This window comes from Etheostoma cragini, chromosome 6 (assembly GCF_013103735.1).
Source record: "Etheostoma cragini isolate CJK2018 chromosome 6, CSU_Ecrag_1.0, whole genome shotgun sequence".
Taxonomy (NCBI): Eukaryota; Metazoa; Chordata; class Actinopteri; order Perciformes; family Percidae; genus Etheostoma; species Etheostoma cragini.
The window spans coordinates 1,548,806-1,573,106 of record NC_048412.1 but is presented as its reverse complement, the minus strand read 5'-3'; the positions used below and the strand labels follow the sequence as shown (position 1 = coordinate 1,573,106).

Here is a 24,301-nt window from a genome sequence, read left to right as displayed (position 1 = left end):
TGTATATATATATATATATATATATATATATATATATATATATATATATATATATCTATCCTACGCTATTTATTTCAGATAGCTAATTTTCATTTACTTGTGTTGCAGCTGTATGTCTACACAACTTCAACATAAGAAGATAACATAACATAACATGTAACATAATATAAATGTGAAAGCAGCTATAAATAGTATATGTGATATGGGATTGATCAATATAATCGTGATTATCATTTTGGCCATAATCGTGCAGCCCTAATGTACATTATGCAAACGTGGTCTGCTGCAACGGAGACAGTGAGCAGGATGGAAGAAAACACCTGGGAAATGTTCCGCTGACAGTGGGTGTTTCCAAAGTCACCAATGAGCATTGTTTGCAGAATTAATGGTGTGCAGGTCATCTACCCATGAATCAGGAAAAAGACAGCAACAGTTTAGAGCTATAGAGCTTTGACTGTCTGGAAAGAGTTGAAAAGATCCCTGACCCTCAGGGCAGAGAAATATCAAATGAGCAGGCTCATTTTACAACTGGATAATGAGAGGAAATAGTGCTAGCGCAGTTTGGTTCCGACTTCCTTCTCTTTATAAATGGTATAATCTAGATATATGAGTAATTGGCTGGTTGAGTGAGTGCAGAGACTTGGCCTGAGCTCTTGTGCCGGTGGAGCAGGTCTCCGGTTTCAGCAGGAGACGGATGAATGACTTTCTTGTCATTGTGAGTGTGGAGAGCCTCAGGGCTGCAAACAAACACAACACTCATCCATTCACGATGAGTCCAACAACACCAAATACCAACAGGTTGCCCATATACCAATACATGGGAACAGAAAGAAAATATCACCACAATCATCCTCAACTATTTTACCCCCATATTTCCGAATAAAGTTGTTTTTAAAGGGGAACAATGCAGTTTTTTTTAGCTTAATTTACCTTAGCTAGACAGCTTTGGAGTCATTGGAATGGTTATTAGACTTTTTTCGAGTTGAATGGTGGTCGTCTCGCTCCCCCCTAGCACTTGTGAGCAGGAAAAACAACCTTGCAACTTCCCGGCCGGCCTCAGCATCAGGAAGTATCGCGTGATATCAGGTCTCGCCATGTAATTAACTGCTGCACGGCACTGCACACCCCCCCATTCAGGAACCGGCTAACAAGGTAGCGATGGAGTTCTTCAAACTGTCATGGCTGAGTCGGAATAAAAGAAGCAGAAAGATAGGAAGGATCTATAGAAAAACCTGTAGGGGGGGCTCTATAGAGAAACCTGTAGGGGGGGCTCTAAAGCGAAACCTGTAGGCGGGGCGCTATAGGGAAACCTGTACGGGAGGTCTATAGAGAAACCTGTTGGGGGGGCTCTACAGAGAAACCTGTAGGGGGGGACTATAGAGAAACCTGTAGGGGGCGGGGCGCTATAGAGAAACCTGTAGGGGGGGATTTATGGAGAAACCTCTAGGGGGGGGCTCTATGGATAAGTCTCAAGATCTAGGCCTCTTGTACACACTCCTTTGTACATAGCGTGCTTAACTCTCGCAATAGTAAGAAACAGAAATAGTAAAGGCCTTTAGATGGCTCTAGCATTTGTATCCAGTCTTGAGCCCCTAACCGAAGGGCCATATTTGAAAATGTAGTTGTAAAACCTTTAATATTTTAGGTGATGTTATGCTTACATGGTGTATAAAAAAATGATAACAAACTGACATACAGCCAACATGGGGCAGGGAACTATAAAACTAATGGTTGGTTTCTAAGGCTCTTAACAATATGTGGGGGGCTCAATGGTGCCTCTTCTCAGTTAATCTGGCCCTGGGTTCTTGCTATTGCCGCTGCTCTCTGTTATGTAAATTCTGGTCTTAGACCCGGATTTCATCTAGCAGTGAAACCATTTCCTACTATGTTTTTGGCTTATTAACTCTACTTCTCTTAGTTTATTTAGGAAATGCCTGTGTGCAACTGCGGAATAACAGAATGTGTTCATATGAACATAGTATACCGACAGAAGGGAATTGAAGCTTTAAATATTTGGACTGCACAAAGAAGATGAAGCATGGAAAAACTATAGAGGTACAATGGTAATAAAATGTGGAGCTCCTTGGCCGTCCCATGGGGCTGCAGGTCTGATGTTAAGCCAGCTTGGCTCAATCTGTGTTTTCCCTCTCCTCTCTATGGGCTGCGGCAGGCTTTCTCCTCACCAGAGGTAATGACGGCCTCATTTTTGGCCGAGATTTGGTAAGAACAGGAAATTCTATGGCTGTCCTTTGAGAGGTGGTTATATTACTGGGACGCCGCAAATAAACGCTGGTGCCTGCCTGGGATTCCACATCTTGCTCTCTCCCTCTCTCCCTTTCTTCTCCCTCTGAAGTCTCTCTTTCCAACTCTTCCCCTTCATTCCTCTTGCAGAGAACGGCTGCAGTATTTGGGACTCCTCAGAAAGCCCATCCATCTCCAATAGAGAAAACAACAAAATAAATAGGTCTTTGTCTGTTTGCCTGTAAGTCACTGACTGCTACTTATGGCTATGATTCCGCCCCCTTGACAGCTGTTCTGTATAAATCACAACACTCACACTGCAGATTGTTCACTTCCCAAGCCAGTGATGAAGCTGCCAGCCACACTCTGGCACAGTTTCCTGCCCAGGCCTCCCACGGTGTTAATACCCACACAATTCATCTCCCTCCTTCCAACTACTTCCTGCTCAGCCAAAATGTATATCTAGTGGAAAGTTTTTTGATGGAGGCAGGCTCTGTCCTCGTCTCATCTGAAGTTGGTGCACAAGGTGGTGTTGAATCTCTGTAGCATCACAAACGAGCTATCAATATCTGTACACAATATCGAGGTGTATTAGAGAACTGACTGCAAGTAAACAATCTCCCAACAGTGCTATGAAGAAGGCGTTCCCCCCCAGAGCTTTCTATATGGGTCTCTCATTTTAACATGAATTTCAACCCTTTACACACATTGAATTGAAAGAAAAGCATTTCAACATTTGTTGAAAGCTTATCAGTTTATCACTGGATGGAAAGAATTAACATTAGGGCGTATTCGAGCTTTGAGAGTAAGGGTAACCTGACCTCCTTGTTTATTTCTTTAAAAGAAATCTGCTTGTCAGTATTCGGGTCAGGCCCGAGTTGCACATGTAGACTCACTACTGCTGTGCTGCGTTCCCCATGGAAGTCCTTGACAATGTGTTGACTATGCACTGACCCCCCTTTACCTAAACACTATAGGCACCTACACATTGTGAAGATACTGGGAAACAAATCACTGAACACCTGAGACAAGTAAAATACTCTCTAGATCACCGAGTAGAGTGTACGCGCCAAGTAGGCTGAGTCCTGCAGTGGCCCCGGTTCAAATCCGACCTCCGGCCCTTTGCTGCGTGTCACCCCCTTACTTTCCTGCAAACCTACTGTCAGTCTCAAATGAAAAGGGAAAAAAAATTATCTTTAAGGAAAAAAAATAATAATAATACAGAACTGAAGCACTTGTGTTGTACTGGTTGTACTGTGCAGCAGTTAAGAAATCAAAGCATAACGCTTAAAAAATGTATATATTACATTGAAAAACAAGGGCACACATCACAATTGGCCCTATGGCATGTTACTAAATGGCGTGCCACTGCACAAGCAACATAACAGCAAGAGTTTTATCTTTTTCGATCATGAAAATGGACAGCTGCTCACATTGTAAAAGGTTCAACACAAAGCTTGATACAGATGCAAACCAACTGCCGTATGATCCCACACTCAGTTTTGGGTATGGAGCATTGTTATGGAATGAGTCATATAGCAAAGGTCTAACCCCCACCAACATGGTTCTCATTACCCTCACCACACACACACACACACACACACACGTCTGTGTTTCCCATCAGGACGGCTCTGTCTCTGCTCCACCACACAGACATGGAGCTCTGGGTTCAACCCCCCCACAGAGAGCAGTCCCTGCACAGCTTATGAAGCACTGATGAGGGAAATCCACTACAACGTGTGTTTACAATAACAGGGATCTGTGTGTGGTTATTTTCCATCTTCTGTATATATTTAGCGCTATTGCAATATCCAAATCGCAGGCGGGTCGCAATATTTGTTGAAGGTAAAGGATGTGTCAAACCATTCCAAATGAAGTATTGTGGTGCTGCAGAAACTTCCTGACCTACAGATCCTACCCTACAGACTAAAGAAAAAAACTCTGTTAGGTACAGATCCTTGCTAAAATTACTTCAATCGTTTTGTTTTCCTTTAGGAAAATGAGAATATTGATCCAAAAACGATCATTTCCTCCAATATTGTGAATCATCTCGCAATCGCAATATTAATCAAAATAACCACAATCAGATATTCTCCTCACGTCCTGCAGCCGTATTTAGCTATGTGCATAAGTAATGATGTAAAGGTAGATATATAAGGACAACAGAATTATATAAGTTGCATTCTGTGAGTATCAAGAGATACTGAGATACTTTAGTTACTAGTTACTTTGGTTACTAGTTACGTTCCGCATTTAGATTCCTGCTCACTAAACACATGTAGTTACTCTAACATGTTCTAATGCTTACAACTAACTACATTTTCATGTGATACTTACACACTTTAAGTCAAATAGTACTTTCAATGCGGGAATTTGACTTGTAACAGAGTCATTTTTACAGTGAGGTATTAGTACTTTACTTAGGTAAAGGATTTGAATACTTCATCCAGCACTGGTCAACGATGTCATATGTTGTTATGATATTCATTTTCTAGACCAATACAGTGTAAGGACTTACTTTTCAGTGAGGAGAAAATTCTTCATCCAGCATGATTGTTGTCTGATTGTTTAGCATGAATGCTAACATGTGGGCCTTCCCAAAGGGGGCTTCTGTGTGGTCTGTGGCCTTCCAGAAGTTTTGTTATCCAGTCAGGAACGGCAGTCTTTTCAGTCAGAAGATTCTCACAATGATAAATCCAAAACTGAACAGTCGTTGCTCTTCTTCTTCCTCTTCTTCTTCTTAATTTGATTTTCTTGAACAGTTATTTATTCACCCTTTTTAAAGGGGGTAAGCTTCTCCTGTCTAAGCGTAGTTCCCATGGCGCCATTTTAATGCTACAAAGCCATCACCTGCAGTTAGCATATCATTAACTCCCATTCATTTTGGCGTCAATTTGACTGTGAACAACTTTCCATATGAAGCGTTTAAAGACTCTAGTTGTCCGTTGTTTATTTTAAAGAAAACGACAATGTACAAAAAGGCTTAATTACCTTGTAGCTCACGTTATGGCTGCATAGCAGACGTTTAAAAAAAAAAAAGGCTAACGATTGTGTCATAATCACGCAAATTACCGTCGCATAGTCAACAAGTCACCGTATTGTCAGGAGAAGCATGCAGGCAGTGTTAATGTTAACAAGCATGTTCGTTAGCAGTAATTAGCCTGTGCCCTTGTTAATGTTAACAACCATGAGCAGTAATTAGCCTGTGTCTTTGTTAATGTTAACTAGCATGTTAGTTCGAAGTAATTAGCCTGTCTCTATGTTAATGTAACCTAGCATTTTAGTTAGCATTAATTAGCCTGTGTCTTTGTTAATGTTAACTAGCATGTTAGTTGAAGTAATTAGCCTGTCTCTATGTTAATGTAACCTAGCATGTTAGTTAGCAGTAGCCTGTGTCTATGTTATTGTTACCTAGCATGTTAGTTGGCAGTAATTAGCCTGTCTCTATGTTAATGTAACCTATCATGTTAGTTTGAAGTAATTAGCCTGTCTCTATGTTAATGTAACCTAGCATGTTAGTTAGCAGTAGCCTGTGTCTATGTTAATGTTACCTAGCATGTTAGTTAGCAGTAATTAGCCTTTGTCTATGTTAAAGTTACCTTGCATGTTAGTTAGCAATAATTACCCTGTGCCTATGTTATCTCCGTCTCTGCTAATTGGGAATGATTGAGATTTCTCTTGCACAGCTATCAGAAGACTTACAGCTTTCAGACAGGTTGTTCACTTCACATTTACGTCTTCAAGCTCAGTTGGAGGCTGCGCAGTGACACTCAGTACATCACCGGGAAAGAGGGTCTCCGTCCAGAACAACGGGACCTGCTGGTCCATTTCTTTAACTGTTTTTGTTTCTTTAAAAAAAAGTATTGTTTACAGTTACCCACCACCATCTTGACTTCCTGTATTCAGTGGCTTTGTCAACCAATCAAAGGCAGCCGCAACGAGGGAGATCCTGCTACATTCCTGACTGTGTTGCTTTGTTGCTACATGTGCATAACATGAAACCAATGAGCCGGAATAATGAGAGTACATGTAAATGTACAATGGATAGATAGATAGATAGATAGATAGATAGATAGATAGATAGATAGATAGATAGATAGATAGATAGATAGACACTTTATTCATGCCAAGGACATTTTAGGCATCCAGTAGCAAGACAGCCATAACACAACAAACACATATACTCACATTTATTACTCATACACAAAAATAAAAATCACTCCCAGAAATGCAATGACTATGATAAGATAAGACACTATGGTAGACTGTGTGCAAACAGACCATGTAAAAAAGCCAAGTCTTATTTTTATGACCACCTTTTTATGACCACCTTACACCAAACGATGGAGACGACGTGAGAGCGGCAACGCTAGCAAGACTCTCAGGGTTTCATTCACATATTGGAAAGGAGTCTGCAACAGTGGAATCGCTAAAGTCTGTATCTCAACAGACCTGGTTGCTGTGAACCCATGAAGTCTTGATGAAATCACTAAGATATGGACACCAGGTGATGAACGTCTTCCATTCATCACAGTGACAGATCCCTTCTCCCTTTGTAGCTCTTGAAGGACTGAAACTGGAGCTTTACTGCTCCGGCCTCTCTTCTCCTGGCGGCTCCTCTCTGTAGCGCTTTAAGAGACAGTCAAGGTTGAAAACAGACGGCTTCCATTAGGGAATTTCATGCTTGCATAGTTTCATTCAGCTCAGCCTCAGACACAGAGAGAACAGGCGCACTCACATTAAAAAACTTTGAATTTGATAGGTTTCCTCCCTTTCACTTTTTCTTCCCTCGAGGGAGCCATTGAGGTGCTGTGACACTCCGCACCGAACAACTGGAGGCTGAATGAAAGCTGACTTTTTGACTTAATCTCGGAAAATATTCTTCATGCGGCTGAGCTGCATGACTGATCATTTTTAAGAGTAACATGTACATTGCTAAAACCTTATTTTTTATGTACAGTGTAGAAATTCAAGTCATTAAAGAATGGGAAGGCCAATGCTCCCACTGTTCCTAGTGGCTGAAAGTCACTTTTTCAATAAGGAATATCAGAAAAATGTATGTCCATGGAAAATTTGAATGAGCTGAAAAAAAAGAGATTTTCAACAGACTTGATCGGAGCACTGGGTGAAGAGTGAGGAAACCATTGATGCAGCAAACACATACATGTTCAGCATTAATAGAGTGTAAGATTTCAGATTTCAAACTGATAATTCCATGAACTACATACTGTATGCAACACACATATCACGCCACATCACATACTGCCGTTCAAAGCCAAGCAGGAGTGACCCTGCACAGAACGACAACTTTTAAAAGCAGTCTATGGTAGAGCCCTATACCAAAACCTGGGCTCCCTGATATTATCTGGTGTCCCGTACTGTAGCCAAAGATGCTCACAGACGGAAAGAGGAGCTGTGAACTGGTTTTACAGTTAAACTATTTTAGTCACGGCATGTACATACAAAATTCAGGTTAGGGCAACACTCCAATTTCTCAAATAGCAAAAACTTTTACCCGGCTAAAATCAGAGTTCTCAGGTGCCAGGTATTCTCAGTTGGTAGAATGTGCGCCCATATTTAGAGTTTTTTTCCTCGATGCAGTAGTCGGTGGTTCGACTCTGACCTGCGGCCCTTTGCTGCATGTCTTTCCCATCTCTTTCCCCTCCAATGTCTTCAGCTTTCCGGTCAAAATAAAGGCCTAAATGCCCCAAAAATAAGCTTGAAATTGAAATTCTCATAACCTGGTTAACAGACATTGAGGACTCCTTGAGTAACCGGGATAATCCTTCATGTTTACATTTAACACCTACTGTACCTGTACTGTACTATACCTACTGAGGTAGAGTCACTCCTGTCAATCTTCCCAGTCTTCCCCGCTCATGTGGAAGGGGAGAACTGGCAGAACCCAGTTATTCATTTAACCCGGGTTAGGACCATACCCCGGTTACTGCTGGGCATGGAAACACACTGAATGTGTCAGTTAGTGAGCTTTAGAGGAGTTGGTAGTCATATTAAATTCCATTTGGACTAAGCTAATGCTAAACAGGTTTGTGCACCTTCTTGTCTTAAAACACATTAGAGTGAGTAAATTAGAGTCCCATTTTATCTGTGTGGGGTCATATTTCACCTACAGGGATAGCAACTAACCTGCAACAGTGAGACGTTCCCTGGATCTGAAGCTGTGCAGTGGCTTCTGTCTTGACAACGTCACAGTACTTGAAATGTTCATGAACTGTGGATTTGTCTCAGTGGTTTCATGTAGACTGCAGAAGAGGAAAAGCGACTGAGAAAGAGAGCAGATTGGGCAGATGCCGTTATGGGAGATATGGGTGGGTAATGAGAAAAATAATCATGCAAACCCCCTCCCACTCCATCTCCCCAGACACATCCTCTCGTGGTATAAACGGCTCCCTCGCTGCCTCTCAAGAGAACAGCCTTAACAGTGCGATCTCTGATAACACGTCACACACTATCACAAACCGTCATTATGATTTGAATTGAAATGCCAACAACTCCTCCGGGGGAAAACGGAGAACCTCACTCTGCTCTCGCTGTGTTGGCATCAGTACAGAACAAGGCCACATAGCCTGTACAAGGGTGTAACTTTGGCTTCAACATTAGGGGGGTTGAGATCTTCAACTATCTAGGGAGGTCCAGAGACATGTTTGCATGTAATTCAAACAAGCGAACAAATAAAAGAGACAAAAACATTAAAAGGCGACAATATCAGAAAAAGACTTAAAAGAATAAAAACTCAGAAAAGCATCTGACATAAAAAAGGAGACAAAAACTTTGAAAATTTCCCCAAAAAGACTCTAGAGAAATCTAGACACACGCGTGCCAATTGGAAGGTTGGTGGTTCGATCCCTGGCTCTGTACTCCTGTGTCCTTGGGCAAGACAGTGATGCCCATGTGTCGCCCAATGCTGTGCCATCAGAGTGTAAATGTGTGTGAGAGTTTATCTGATGAGCAGGTGGCACTTTGTATCCCGCCCCTTGGATTGAGCCCTGCCAATGGTGAGTTCCCAGACCCAACATCTTGATGTGGGTCTGGCTATTAGAAAAGGCGACAAACATGTAGAAAATATTTTCCAGAGAAAAACTCAAAAACCTCCGAAAAGAGCAACAAAAAAGTTCCCCGATTTGATTATCCCCCGTCAGTTACACCTATAAGATTACAACTATAGGATTAGGGATTTTGCAGACCTTATCTAAATAGTGATGCAAATTTTATGTGAATGCATGCAACTGTTGTCTTTCAGTGATCTGAGAGGCATCGGCAGTGACATACGTGGGTGTGTGAGTGAGAGACAGCCTAAGAAGTACATAAAAACAACACATCAGTCATCCACAGGTGGAGACAGGAAGGGGGAGTTCACAGTGTGGTGCCAGCTCATTTGACGAGGTGCTGCTGCTGCGAAAAGAGAGAGCTGCAGAAACACTGTGCTGACCTGGAGGCACAGGGAACTCAACCATGAGCAGTGAAACAGAAATCTCTGTGCAGGAAGAACAGTGGAGGTCCACTCTAAGGACGTCCTTATTTATAGCAAATTCCACTCAGTGCCAAGAGCAGAGGCGCAACTACCCAGTGTCAAAGGGGTATGCCGCAGCAACTTTCCTTACACCTGAATGAAATAAAGTCACTGTTAAATATAGTAGCCTAAATTCAATTCTTAAATCAGCCTAGTGATGGCATCAGATAAGACAACTATCATGCAGTAGGGTTGTGCTGCTGTACAAATTACATTCACATTTTGGATTTGAAAAAGTACAAATATGGACACCTAGAACAGACCTTTAAAGAGAGAGATAGATGTCACCATGTAATTACAGCTTCCTTGTCACCCAACAGTAACTATAGCCTCAACCCTGTATGTCTGATAGCACGGCTAACATGTTACTATAGCCTGTATGTCTGATAGCACGGCTAACATGTTACTATAGCCTGTAGTGTATGTCTGACAGTGCTGCTAACATGTTACTATAGTCTGTCTGTCTGACAGCATGGCTAACATGTTACTATAGTCTGTCTGTCTGACAGTGCTGCTAACATGTTACTATAGTCTGTATGTCTGACAGCACGGCTAAACTGTTACTATAGTCTGTATGTCTGATAGCATGGCTAACGTGTTACTATAGTCTGTATAGCTACAGCACGGCTAACATGTTACTATAGTCTGTATGTCTGACAGCATGGCTAACGTGTTGCTATAGTCTGTATATCTACAGCATGGCTAACATGTTACTATAGTCTGTATATCTACAGCACGGCTAACATGTTACTATAGTCTGTATGTCTGACAGCACGGCTAACATGTTACTATAGTCTGTATGTCTGACAGCATGGCTAACATGTTACTGTAGTCTGTATAGCTACAGCACGGCTAACATGTTACTATAGTCTGTCTGTCTGACAGTGCTGCTTACATGTTACTATAGTCTGTATGTCTGACAGTACAGCTAACATGTTACTATAGTCTGTATATCTACAGCATGGCTAACATGTTACTATAGTCTGTATATCTACAGCATGGCTAACATGTTACTATAGCCTGTATGTGTGACAGTACAGCTAACATGTTACTATAGCCTGTATGTGTGACAGTACAGCTAACATGTTACTATAGCCTGTATGTCTTCTCTTTTTCCATAGATGACAACTCACTACTTGTACGCTTGTACCTGCATGCTCAGTACTTACAATTCATTCTATTCATTTTAATTTATTGTGTCAAATTATGAGAATAGGGAATAGGAGTTATCTCAGGACACTTTATAATTAAAGTAGGTATCAGGAATATACTGAGACCCAACAATTTCCCTTTAGAGTATGCATTTAGTCCGGGTAAAGACAGTGGCAGCAGTACTTCATATTTTACTGGGAGTTGGCCTTGGTGAGGTAGAACTTGCAAAACTGGTACTACAACATCTTATGTAGCTTTAAGCTGGATGGTGATGCAGCCAATTAGTCAAGCATTCTTCATAAAGTGCACCCTAAGGTGATGCTGTTGGAGCGGTCTGAAGACAACAGGCAGGTCTGGAAAGGCACGGAGCGATAACAGCAGCAGCTGACACGCCTCCAGTCAACCGGGGGCCATGTGACCCTGGGAGCAACATCCAGAAGTATTCAGATCCAAATACCACACTGTAAAATACACTGTAAGAGTAAGAGTGCTCCATTAAAAATGTTACCTAAATGAAAGTCTACGTCAGAAAATGTACTTAATGTGTTAAAAGTAAAAATTCTCCTCCCATTGTAGAAAGAGTAAAGGATCCAAGCAGCTGTGTGTTTCATGGTCTCATCATCTCAGCTGGACCTGGAGGCCTTTATATGGTTGCTAGGTTATTTCATTATTTATTTTTCTTCTATTTTGTGTTTTGTTGTGCAGGAATCTTAATGTGGAATGTAACTAGAAACTAAAGCTGTCAGATGAATGTAGTAAAATAACTAAAGTACCTAGAAACTAAAGCTGTCAGATGAATGTAGTGGAATAACTAAAGTAACTAGAAACTAAAGTACCTAGAAACTAAAGCTGTCAGATGAATGTAGTAAAATAACTAAAGTAACTAGAAACTAAAGCTGTCAGATGAATGTAGTGGAATAACTAAAGTTACTGTTGGGTCTCTGTAAATTCTGGAGTGTGTTCTACACCTCCTCTATCTGTAAGTGTCTCGAAATAACTCTTGTTATGAATTGATACTATAAATAAAATTGAATTAAATTGAATTTAACTGGCAGACCGACTGCTAATCCCAAATTGTAGACCTGGACCAAAACCCCAACTTATCTTTCTGCTGTCTTTTTTTTTTTTTTTCACCAAAATAGTTTCCCTCATTTCCAATTAAGGGAGGAAATATGATATAATTTTCATTACCACTGTGGTCCACTGTGCCTCTGTCCCTCTGTAATACTGATCATGTCTCCCGTAGACTCTCTCAGCTATGTAGCAAGACATCTTGGTGCAGAACAACATAGCGACTCGTTAATTATATTATTATTTATTATTATAAATTATTATTATTATATAAGCTGTATATATATTAATCTAATTAGTTGTCCTAAAGGATGTCGCAAATGTCCTGTGGGACAATGATTATGATGTAGGTTCTGATGTCTTAGGGAGGGGAGATGAACAAAAGGAGAAATGTTTCTTTTTAGATAAAACAGATGTTGACAAAGTTTCCTTTTGGGGACATCATGTGAAATTGGAATTAAGTAATAAAATAATAAAATTGCAAAATATTGCAGAGTACTGTAATATGTTTGAAATTGCAATGATATCGTATTGTGACACAAGTATCGTGATGATATTGTATTGTGATGATATTGTATTATGAGGCGTCTTTTGAATCCCACCCCTATTATTTACTTGTTTTAAATTTGGAAGCAAGGATCGGATTCTATAAAGTTACATTGGAATTGTAATTTCCAAGTCCTGCCTGATCCTCTTCCGGAGGGGGTCGGAGTATGGGTTTCTTTGAACCTGCGTTGCGGGTTTTCTTCATCTGAGCATTGCAAACGCTTCAGGGGCAGACCGGGACAAATCTTAGGCCCTGGCAACTCCATCCCTTACCGCCCTAATTTCAGAAGGGGACATTATTTGCTTCATAATAGCATAAACCAGGCTCACGTGAGATTATGGTACCAGCAGCATGAGGCGCACTCACACTCTTTCATAATGACATAATACACACACTGAAGCAATTAATAAACCTTCAAATAAACTAACATGGCACCATCCTAGAACAGAATGGAAATGCTTGCATATTTATAACATATTATTATATGCTTAAAAAGCGGATCAGATTCAAGCTTTTATTTTGAAAAGCTTCAGTAGAAGGCCGACAGCACCAGGCTGCAGTTGAACAGTCTTGCATCATTTTGTCAAACGGGTCTTGTTTCCAGCGGCCCAATTCGGTCCTGGAGCGCATCGGTCCGCCAGACCGCCAGACCGCCAGACCGCCAGTCCACCTACAGCTTCAGGTCTGCTTTGGCCTTTTGGCTTCTGTCAATGTGTTTTAGCCTGGAGGCCCCACCAGAAAGAACTGAGAGAACTTTCAATTAAACTGAACACGTGAACACAAAAAAGAACTGAGTCCCTTTCCTGTTGGTCCACTTTATGAGGACTGAGTTTGGTTCGTTTAACCCTTGTGTTGTTTTCCTCAACCATGAAAAAAACATATTTGTTGTTTTTCTTTTACAGGTTTCTTTTTTCATTATGGTCAATTTTTTCAAGATTTTTATCGCGTTTCTTGACGTTTTGTTGCTTTTTTCTGATGTTTTTGTGATTTTTCAATTTTTTGGGTGCTTTTTTTTCAGACATTCATGAAGTTTTTTTCCAACAATTCCTTCCAGTGATGTTTTTTCCTTGTTTTTGTTACTTTTCTCAACATTTTCTCGTTATTTTTTTGTTGTTGTTACATTTTCACCGCTTATTTTGACGTCCCATATTGGCAAATTTGACCCGAGGACAACATTAAGGTTAGAGAGGACTACGTGTGAAACCCCCTGAGAAACACACAGCATTACAGCGTCAAACATATGTTCCAGGTTCTAACAAAGCAGTTTCCATATCCATACAGTCCATGTCGGAAGTCCAATGGCTAACGAGCAGATTTCTCTTCCTATACCAATTTAAGAGAAAAAAGACATTTTACAACGGCTCGACATTTGCAATATTGAGTTTTTTATTCTCATAAAGCAATCAACGTAGTGTATAAGAGTTTTCTATAAATATAAAAAGTTCTCTTCATAGCAAATGCAAAGGGAAATGACTTCAAAACTGGGACTATTGTAGAGCTGTCAACATGATATAAGAATTACTATGAATGTGGAAGAGCATTTGACAGGAACACAAGTACCAATGTCTGTGTGTGAGTTTGTGTGTGTGTGTGTGTGTGTGTGTGCGTGTGTGTGTGTGAGCTGCTACATTTACCAGGTTCACATTACCCTGCACATCAACCCACGTCTCCTCTCAGAAATAACTGACATATTCAACCTCCAGGTTCATCCAAATGTGCCAGTACAAATGAATGAAAAATATGCTTTGTTACAAATATTTGTGATATGTGTAGGGCTGGGCAATATATTAATGTTATATCCACATCAATATATGAGGGTAAATATCGACTTACAGTTTGGATTTTGTAACATTGTTTTTTGTCCCTGGCTTTAAAGGCTGTATCCCAGTAAAGGGATGGGATTTTCTGAACTTATCAGACGGTTTTTTCTATATTGCCCAGCCCTAGATATGTGCATGACAAACCCCCCCCCCACCACCACCATATTCACAGTGCCAGGGTTACGCTTTAGAACAATGTGTTCCACAGGAAACGGCAAGGATTCTAATAAAGTTACAAAAAAATTATAAAATAGAGTCTTTTAAACGGACGTACATCCCTTGTGTCATCAGGCTCTCATATAAAGATGAATTCAATACATAAGTACAGGCAGGCTCATTTACTGTTCAGGATCTGATCACCTTTATCTTTGCAGTTGTGAATTATGTTTAATGCATGCTGTTAGGATCAGAAGAGCTGCATAAGATGTGAAGATTGGGGCAAATATTTCTCATTGACACCATTAATCTCACACTAGCAATTTCTTTCCATTATCCATTAATATGTAGATCATTTGCCCAATTAACAATTTTTTTGTTTTCTTAAAAATGTCAAAAAAAAGACAATTACTGAAATCAATTATGAAGGAAGTTTGTGATTGGTTTTCTGTCCAACATCTTATCCACGACTCAACTAATGGTCTCTGATGACACAAAGGGGGCCCCTCCACACGGTCCACATGGAAGTAGATCAAGTGTTCTTATTGCTGTGGTGGAATAGAAACAATAAGATTATTGGATGAAGTTCAAAATGGAGACCAATGATTTGATACTGCACTGTATGCCCAAAAATGCTTCAACCCTGTCAGAGTGCATGCAACACCTCTTAATGTCACTGCAGGCAGATTGTGTATTCACGCGTTCACTGGACACACGTCCGGGCCTTGTGCGTGCCGTTTCCAACCAGTGTTTGTGCATGTTTAACCCTCTTAGAACAAAAACTGCATCCAAACTTACCGAAAAAGCCGTTATACAACATTTAACTTCAGACATTTATTCACCACGTGTGATCAAAGCCTTTGGTGAATTCATCTCCAGCGCTGGAACAATTAGTACAACACGTCACAAGTTAAGGTGTTTTCTAAAGAGATTTAAGGGTTTTCCAAAAGTGAACATTAAGATTTTCAGCTTTAGGGCCAAATTATCTCTTTACATATTGCTCTGAGGAAAGAAATCAGGTTTGTCTTAAACATTTTGATATGATCAGGATCAGCAATATATACAGTAAGTACCTTAAAAATTTAACTTTAAGAAGATATGAAAATGCCCTTAGACCTGAGAGGGTTATGCATATCTTCCATTCCAGCTGGCTATTTAACACCTTAGCCGAGTGTGTGACATGCGTTCGTGTGTTTTCCTTCCTCTGGTCTTGAACTTCTTATCTGACTTTGGTTTTGATCGACGGAGTGAAATTATTACGTTATAGTGCAGGAAATCACCCCCAAAGAGCTGCGTCGGATTTTTATTTCATGTCAGAGGTCCAAAACACCATTTAATCAACTCACTTTAACTTTTAAGCAACATACTGTGTGTTCAAGTTCAAGTTCAGTTTCCCTGCTTAGTTACACAATGGAACCTTTACGTTGAGCTTCATGTAGTAAAAGTACAGCAGTACTAGGGTGGGGGGGGTGGGATCAATGCAACACTGTATCGCGATATTTTCCGTGACAATACTGCATCAATACACAGGCGGCAGGTGATGTGAATAAACTGAGAAATATTTATTTTTTAGATAATAACAGATGTTGACCAAGTTTCCTTTTGGGGACCTCATTTGAAATTGGGAAAAATTACAAATTGGAATAAAGGTAATAAAATGCAATATATCACAGAATATTGCAACATAAAACAGAAAATGCGTAACTTCATAAAACAATGTTTAAGGGCTTGGTACGGATTGACTCGCCATTTGGTTCCAGATGCGGACCTTGGTCTGGACTTTGAGAAACCCTGACCTAAACTCCCATCTGGATCATGCAACAGTAACAGAACTTTAACTCATGGTTCAGAATGACGTCACTCAAGCACGTTTTAAAATGCTCATTTTATGCTTTTTGGCTTTTCCCCTTTCCTTTTTGTGTTATTTATCTTTTTTTGTGCACAATATAGGTTTACAAAGTGGAAACCCCCAAAGCCCCCCCCCAAAGGGACTTAACCTCTCCAACAGAAAACCCTGTTCAGAAATGCTACTGCTAGCATACTCTGCTTCTGACTGGCTAGTAGTCCTTACCTAGGTACTGTCAGGGCCCTCATACTCTGCTCCTGACTGGCTAGTAGTCCTTACCTAGGTACTGTCAGGGCCCTCATACTCTGCTTCTGACTGGCTAGTAGTCCTTACCTAGGTACTGTCAGGACCCTCATACTCTGCTTCTGACTGGCTAGTAGTCCTTACCAAGGTACTGTCAGGACCCTCATACTCTGCTTCTGACTGGCTAGTAGTCCTTACCTAGGTACTTAGCATGTGCGACTCTGGAGCTAAAACAGAGAGCTCAACACACAGGGTGAAAAGAGGAGCTGCAGCATTGTGCAATACAATTAAAATGATTTCTGAAAATTTAACCACATAAACTTATTCTATACAACCTCAAAATACAATTATGAACCTGACAATTAGCATAATATGAGCACTTTAAAGTGTCTGTAATTGATGATTTACAAATTGTAGCTCAATTGATAAAAGAAAAACAATTAAAGTAAGTTGATTATTTTCCTGATTATTAATGGTAAGTAAAAAAGGTTTGATCAGGGTTTCCCAAAGCAAAAGACAACGTCTTTACATGTCTTGTTTTTCTTAGATATTAAGTTTCCTGTCCCAGAGGAGAGAAGAAACTAGAACAACTTCACATTTAACAAGCTGACAGCAGAGGATTTGACTCAAACCGATTATTGGATTATAAAAATCACTTGGCGATTAAGTTTAGCATCTCTAAATTATAGTACTGCCTGAGAGAAGGTACTACTGTAAAATAAACTTTTACACATTTTCTGGAACTAAAACATGCAGAAACACTGGTCTGGTCCTTTAACCTGGCATCGTAGTAATATCTGACTGGCAGGACCGAGCTCCAGACCCAGCATCTGCCACACTGGCTCACATTCACAACCTGTGCACCCATGGGCGTCATTTATAGGGGGAGAGGTTCAACACTGGGCTTTTGTTTTCAACGTTTTTTGTCCCTTTTTAAGGTTTTTGTCCCATTTCCAATGTTTTGGAAAGCTGAAAAATGTCAGTAAAAAGCAAAACATTGAAAACGCGGCAAAAACCTTAAAAGGAAGAAAACGTTTTGTTCCTTTAAAATTTGTTTTGACGCCTCTTTTGAGTTTTTCCTGAATGTTTGGCACCATTTCCGACATTTAGCCCCTTTTGACATTTTGTTTGCTTTCCAGAGTGTTTTGAGAAAAAATCTGTAGATGTTTTTGAGGAACCCAGCCACGCCATGTGTGCCCCGGTTCTAGTCCCAGACTGCTGACATTTCCTCTTCAGACCCAGACAGCTGCTGCATCACTGCATAATGTGCATAATAACTTCCAACGAGTGTTCAAGCTCCAAAGACGGACATCACACCCCGAGGTGGACGGCCGGTCCCCGCCGTGGACAGCGTCACAGCTCTCAGCCAATCGGATGCATTTGTCTTTTTTAACATCCTGCACAACGGCTGGGAGCCACGAGGAAGCACTTGGGTTTCAATGGACTCTGCTCAGAATAGAGCCACAGCCCGCCAGTCATGGGGGGGGGGGGTACTCCCAGTGGTGTCTACAGCAAGACTGGTCATGGGACCTCGGCATCATTAACGCTCAGCTGGCTCTTTGTGATGATTTAGAACAACTCCATGGTGTCCAAAGTATGAAAAAATTGTGTTTTTAAAAAATAAGAACAAGTTTAAAAATCTTTAAATACAAATATATACTTACAAAAAATGTCACAAATGTATATGTACATTACAAAAAGCATACAGAGTATCCGCTGTAAGCCTGAGGGAAAAAAATATCTAAAGGAAAATAATGAAGTGGATTTTTACGGAGGAGCAATAAGGCCACATGTGAAGAAATATATCTGGGTTCTGAGTTTAATCTCAGAATCATGACTTTTTATACTCAAAATCACACAAATAAGTCAGAATTCTGAGGAATAAAATTCTTTCAGCAGAAAAAAATATTGAGAAAAAAGTTGTAAATCTTTTCTAATAACTCTGACTTTTTTTTTACCTTAATTTACAAATCAAAAGACTCTGAATACTAAGAGAAGTCCGAATTCTGACTTTGTTGGGTTTCTTTCAGTAAAAAGGTCAGAATCTTGATTTTAATCTCAGAATGTTTACTTTTCTGACATTAAAGTCAGAATTCTGACTTTTTTTTACTTTGAAAACCAAAGTTTGAATTTAACCCAGAATCCTGACTTTTATTTTGTATTTTTACAAAAAAAATCATATAAAAATGTCAGAATTGCGTTTTCTCACATGTGGTCCTAATCCTCCTCCGTAGTTTATCATTCAGTTTGTCAGTAAGCAGTCTGTGTTGGGTGAGGGCCGATGTGGAGGGGGACCCCATCACACCGTGGTCTCCCCCTGTTTACTGTGGGCCAGTCTCGTGTAAAACCTCCTCCACGAGTTTAGTGTCTTCCCAGACCAGATCCAGAAGCCGGACGTGATGCCTACTATCAGCGTCATCAGGTACTTGATCATGAAGACAGTGAAGTCGGGACTCATGTTGGGGTGGTTCTGGACCGGACAGGGCACGGCGTACGTCTTGCATGTCTGGCTGACCCACGTCGTCTCCCACTGCTCTCGGAACGCCTGCTCGTAGAAGTAGCAGGCGATGACGATGGTGGCCGGCACCGTGTACAGCACGCTGAAGATCCCGATCCGGACCATCAGCTTCTCCAGCTTCTCCGTCTTGGTGCCGTCGTGCTTCATTATGGTCCGGATGCGGAATAGCGACACAAACCCTGCCAGGAGGAAGGAGGTTCCGATAAACAGGTAGACGAACAGCGGCGCCAGGACGAAGCCCCGCAGGGCGTCCACGCTGTTGATGCCGACGAAGCAGACCCCGCTCAACACGTCTCCGTCCACCTGGCCTACGGCTAGGATGGTGATGGTCTTGATGGCGGGCACGGCCCAGGCGGCCAAGTGGAAGTACTGGGAGTTAGCCTCAATGGCCTCGTGACCCCATTTCATCCCCGCTGCCAGGAACCAGGTCAGAGCCAGGATGACCCACCACAGTGAGCTGGCCATGCTGAAGAAGTAGAGCATCATGAAGAGGATGGTGCAGCCCTCCTTCTTCGTGCCCTGCACCACAGTCCTGATGTCGTTGTCGAACCTGTCATTGCAAACCACCTTGTCCTCCAGCAGAAACCCAGCGATGTAGGCGATGGACACCATGGTGTAGCAGCCAGAGAGGAAGACAATAGGCCGCTCCGGGTAGCTGAAGCGCTTCATGTCCACCAGATAGGTCAGCACTGTAAACAGCGTGGACGCACAACACAGAACCGACCAGATCCCGATCCATATCCGGGCAAATTTCAGCTCCTCCTCGCTGAAGTACATCATCCCGTGAGATCTCTTTGGCTCGCAGGGAGCGCCGCAGTTCTCCTGGCCGAGGAAGCGGTAGTTCAGGTAGGGGGGGACCTTGAGCGAGGCCGGGCAGCTGAACTGACCGTTCGCGGGGCCAGCAGGCGGACGCTCAGTGGGGTACGGCGCGGGGCCGTCCGGCTCGGGCCGCTCGGTCATGTTTTGCCCGACACACAGCTCTCCCGCGCCGTGTACCGGGAAGGTCTCGCACGCGAGGCTGTCGGGCCACTGGAAGCCGAACTTGTTCATGAGCGCCTCGCAGCCCTGGCGCGCGCGCTCGCACAGAGAGCGGCACGGAGGCAGCGCCTGCTCGAGCACCGTGCACACGGGCGCATACATGGAGCAGAGGAAGAACTTTAAATCCGGAGAGCACTGGACTTTAACCAGCGGGTAGAACTGGTGCACCTCCAGCCCGGCGTCCTCCTGGTTGGTGTGGCCGAGCAGGTTAGGCATGATGGTCTCGTTATACGCGATGTCCGTACACAGCGGGATGGAAATGGGCTGGCAAAATCCGTGCTCCGGTATAGACATTCCTCGGTCCCCGCCGCCGTACTGCCCGTTGACTCGAAAGATCCCCACGTTCACAAACAGCATTAAAAACAGTAAAGTCAAAACGGCGCGAAGCAGTCTGCTGTAAGCCATGGTGGAGAAGGGGTCCGCCGCGGTACTTCGGGTTTGTTGCTAACTTACTTGCGTTGCGTCGCCAGGCTAACGTTAACGTTAACGTTCACGTTACTTCCTTAAAGGCTCTTTGTTGCCGTTTCTTTGCGAGGTAAAAGCAGCTTCTTCCAGCGGGGTTCCACTCTTCATTTTCCCGGTTTCACACCGAGACGAGGTGATACAAACATGGAACAAAACCAATCCACAGAATTCTACGTATAAAATCCGTAAAAAGATGAAAGCGTAGCGTTACTCCTCCAGGAAAGCGTCTTCTGTGGCGGTGAGTCCGCCCGACACAGCCAGTCTGCTGCTCCAACCTGTTCTGCTCTCCCTCTCTCTCATTCCCACAACAGTCAAGCACGCTACAGCACGGTATACCGACAATGCTTCCGGTCAAACCCATCAAAATAAAAGCCCCATTATAGGCAGCATTAGACTTAATACGTTTGAAATATGTTTGAAATACTTCATGGCTACATGCATATTGATCAAATATAATTTATGCTTTGTTGCAGCATGTGAACGCCTGTGTGGTGTTAGTGTCAACAAGGACTTCTTTGAGAAATAATTTGTTTTGTTTAAAGAAAAGAGTTATCAATAGTTTATGTGTGATTTTACAGGCTAAATATTTTAGGTCGGGGAAGAAAAAAACATACGTTAGCAATATTAGTGTTTAAATGAGTGATGTCAACTACAATGTTGCCACTAAACATGCCTTCACTAAAATACATTGTAGCCTGCCTACTGTCTACAGCTGTGAAAAAGAAAGCAGAAAACAAAGAGAGGAAAAGAAAACTACACTGCAAATATATTTACTTGGTTAGTAATGATTAGCTTTGTCAATATCACACTCAGTACGGTGTCTGTGTTGCAGCCTGTCAGAGAAACTACAGCTGCACTGAAATACTTCCTCTTTACATCTGTTTCACTTTGACTAGCTTTACAGATCTCTCTCTCTCTCTCTCTCCCTCTAACAATGGGGGGGGGGGGGGTTGCCTGGATTGCAGAGGTCCATTTAAGACCATCTCTGTGCTGTTATAGGCATGAAGAATGCTGGATTCAAGGGTGCGTAGGTTTTCAACATTGGGAAGGACACAATATAACCAGGGGGTAGAGGGTCTTCCGCCAGAACATTTCAAATGTCCTGCATTTCTAATGAATATATAATATTTTCCAAAATGTTGTGCCTTTTCTGCACAAATGACGTCTATTTAAAAAAAAAAAAAATCTACGCCCCAAAATAGCACAAGTAGCCTAAATTTCACAATTACCGTTTTCCTTCAGATTGTTTATAGATTTGGACATTTCCGACTGCACTTGAAAGCAGCTTCATTTTGGAGAAAGAACGAGATGATAAATTCAACTACAGGGGTTTCTGAAATCATTGGGAAACATATTTACAGGTATGAAGCATGTCATTAGCCCCCTAACCTCTTTTTGGGAGTGACTTGTCCACTTTTTTGAGGGGGACATATCCTCTGCATACTACCCAGAATTCAAGGATCTGTGACCCCTAGGGGGTCCTCAGAGTTAGTGCAAGAGGGTAGCTAATCCGATATATTAATAGCAAAGATAAATTGGCCTATTTGTGAAAAAACATCACACACTGAAGATAAGCTTACTATAGGTACAGTAAGTTATGGTAGTCATACAGTTGAGTTTAGGATTAGTGACACGTTAAAATGGGTTTTTTTGAAATCGGTATTGAAAAAATATTGTTAAAGGTCCCACGTCATGCTCCTTTCCAGATTTAAACTTGTTTTTTGGGTTTCTCCTAAAACATATTTACGTGCTTCAATGTTAAAAAAAAACATATTTTTTCCCTTACTGTCTATCTAAACATACCTGAACATGTCTCTGTCTGAAACACATGTCTCTTTAAGGCCCCGTCCTGATTGGTCAACGTTTCTGGGTCTCCTGCATCTGCACTCTCAGAGTTTCTGTGCTGCCGTTGCAGCCGGGGAATGACTGAAACGTCACTATAGCGGAAAGTTCTACCTACGCATAGTGTGTGTGTGTGTATATATATATATATATATATATATATATATATATATATATATATTTATAGTATAGTAGCAACATCACACCGTACAACGTCCTGACGGCTCGTTTAAAGGCCCAGTGTCTGAATATGGGCGGTGTTCCTTTCTTTGTGGATTGAGTGTTTCGATACTTTCACAGTAAATAGCACCTAAACCTGCTTTATAATCCAAAGAGAAATAGAAAGCTCACTTTTTACAATAGACCTTTAAGGAACCGCTTTCAAAGTCACAATATTGTATTGATATTGAAAATATTTGCATGGTACTCAGCCCTAACGGCCACAGGCACTCGACGTAGAGAAAAAACACAGTCGGAGCTCCACAGACACATCTGAAGCATTATTAAATTTTATTTCAGGTAAAACAACATTAAACAACATTTACAGAAGGACATTACATCTTCCATAATAACATTACATACGGGTGGTAACAGCTAATCTACTGTATACTATATTGTTTCACTTGACGAAGTGACTGATGACACTTCTGCTCTTCCGACACCACGTGTGAAAATGACGTTCAGTGCAGCATTCATAAAGAAAACAGAAAACGCAAGGGAAGCTTTGTTGGAGAAAGTTTTAAACACAGATTCATTGTTCAGCACGGCGAGGACGCACCGTGGATCCGACCTGTCCTTCTAACCGATGCCACTTCTGTCCACACAATAAAGAATGCCAAAAATAGATGTCCTTTATTCATATTTATCATATATGCTTATTCATATATGATTTCTCTTTGATAGTATTAACCCTAATGTTGTCCTCTGGTCTAATTTGATCAATTTTTAAAAAGTTTCTATATCAGAAATTTGGGTTTCTTTCATGTAAATGTCCCATGGTTCCCCACAACGCTCTTTACAAGAAAAATAAACAATCAGTTCACGACTTTTGTTACATTTGGCACAACCTGTTATTTCATATGCAAATTTATTTATCTATGAAACTGAATGATAGTGTCACATTAAACTCCCTGCTTGGTTGTAATAATGACGTTCAATTGCATCTCAAACAATACTTGCTTAACTTGAACGAAGCTAAATCTGAGTGTGTCATCTGCAGTATTTCCTCCACGCCAAATGATCCAGCTTTGAGTTTGGTACCTTAAGCCAGCTGTCAAAAACTTGGGGGTTACTTTTGATTGCAACATGAAATTTGACAAGCAGATTAGCAATGTTGTTAGAATGAGCTTTTTCCAGCGTCACCTCCTGGCTAAAGCTGAGCCCTTCTTTAGGCAGGCAGGATCTAGAGAAGGCCATTCATGCTTTTATTAGTTCAAGGTTGGATTACTGTAACGCTTTTCATGTCGGGCTGAATCAAACTTTCATCTCACGACTTCAACTTGTGCAAAATGCTGCTGCTCGCTTTCTACCGAATCCATCTAGCCGTGGACGCATCACTCCCGTTCTCTACACCCTGCCTGGGCTCGCTGTGTGTTTTAGATTAGGTTTTAAGATTTTATCGTGTGTTTTAAAGGCCTTGAAGGGCCGGCCCCGGAGTATTTGTCCGAGATTTTAACCCTGCATGAGCACATCTGGTCACTGAGGTCTTCAAATCAGCTGGTTTTAGAAGTCCCAAATCATGGTATAAACGGTATTCTTTTTAAAGATAATCTTTTGGGCACTTTGTTGACAGCACAGCTGAAGAGGTGAAAGGGGAAATGGGGGGGGGGGG

General features: G+C 41.6%; 1 protein-coding gene across 1 annotated transcript; it reads right to left on the bottom strand.

Moving 5' to 3' along the window:
• Positions 1 to 18,779: 18,779 nt before the first annotated feature.
• fzd1 (frizzled class receptor 1) lies at positions 18,780 to 20,904 on the bottom strand. The gene has a single exon (XM_034874746.1). It carries the CDS (start codon positions 20,566 to 20,568, stop codon positions 18,907 to 18,909), a length of 1,662 nt encoding a protein of 553 aa, XP_034730637.1. The 5' UTR covers positions 20,569 to 20,904; the 3' UTR covers positions 18,780 to 18,906.
• Positions 20,905 to 24,301: the final 3,397 nt, after the last annotated feature.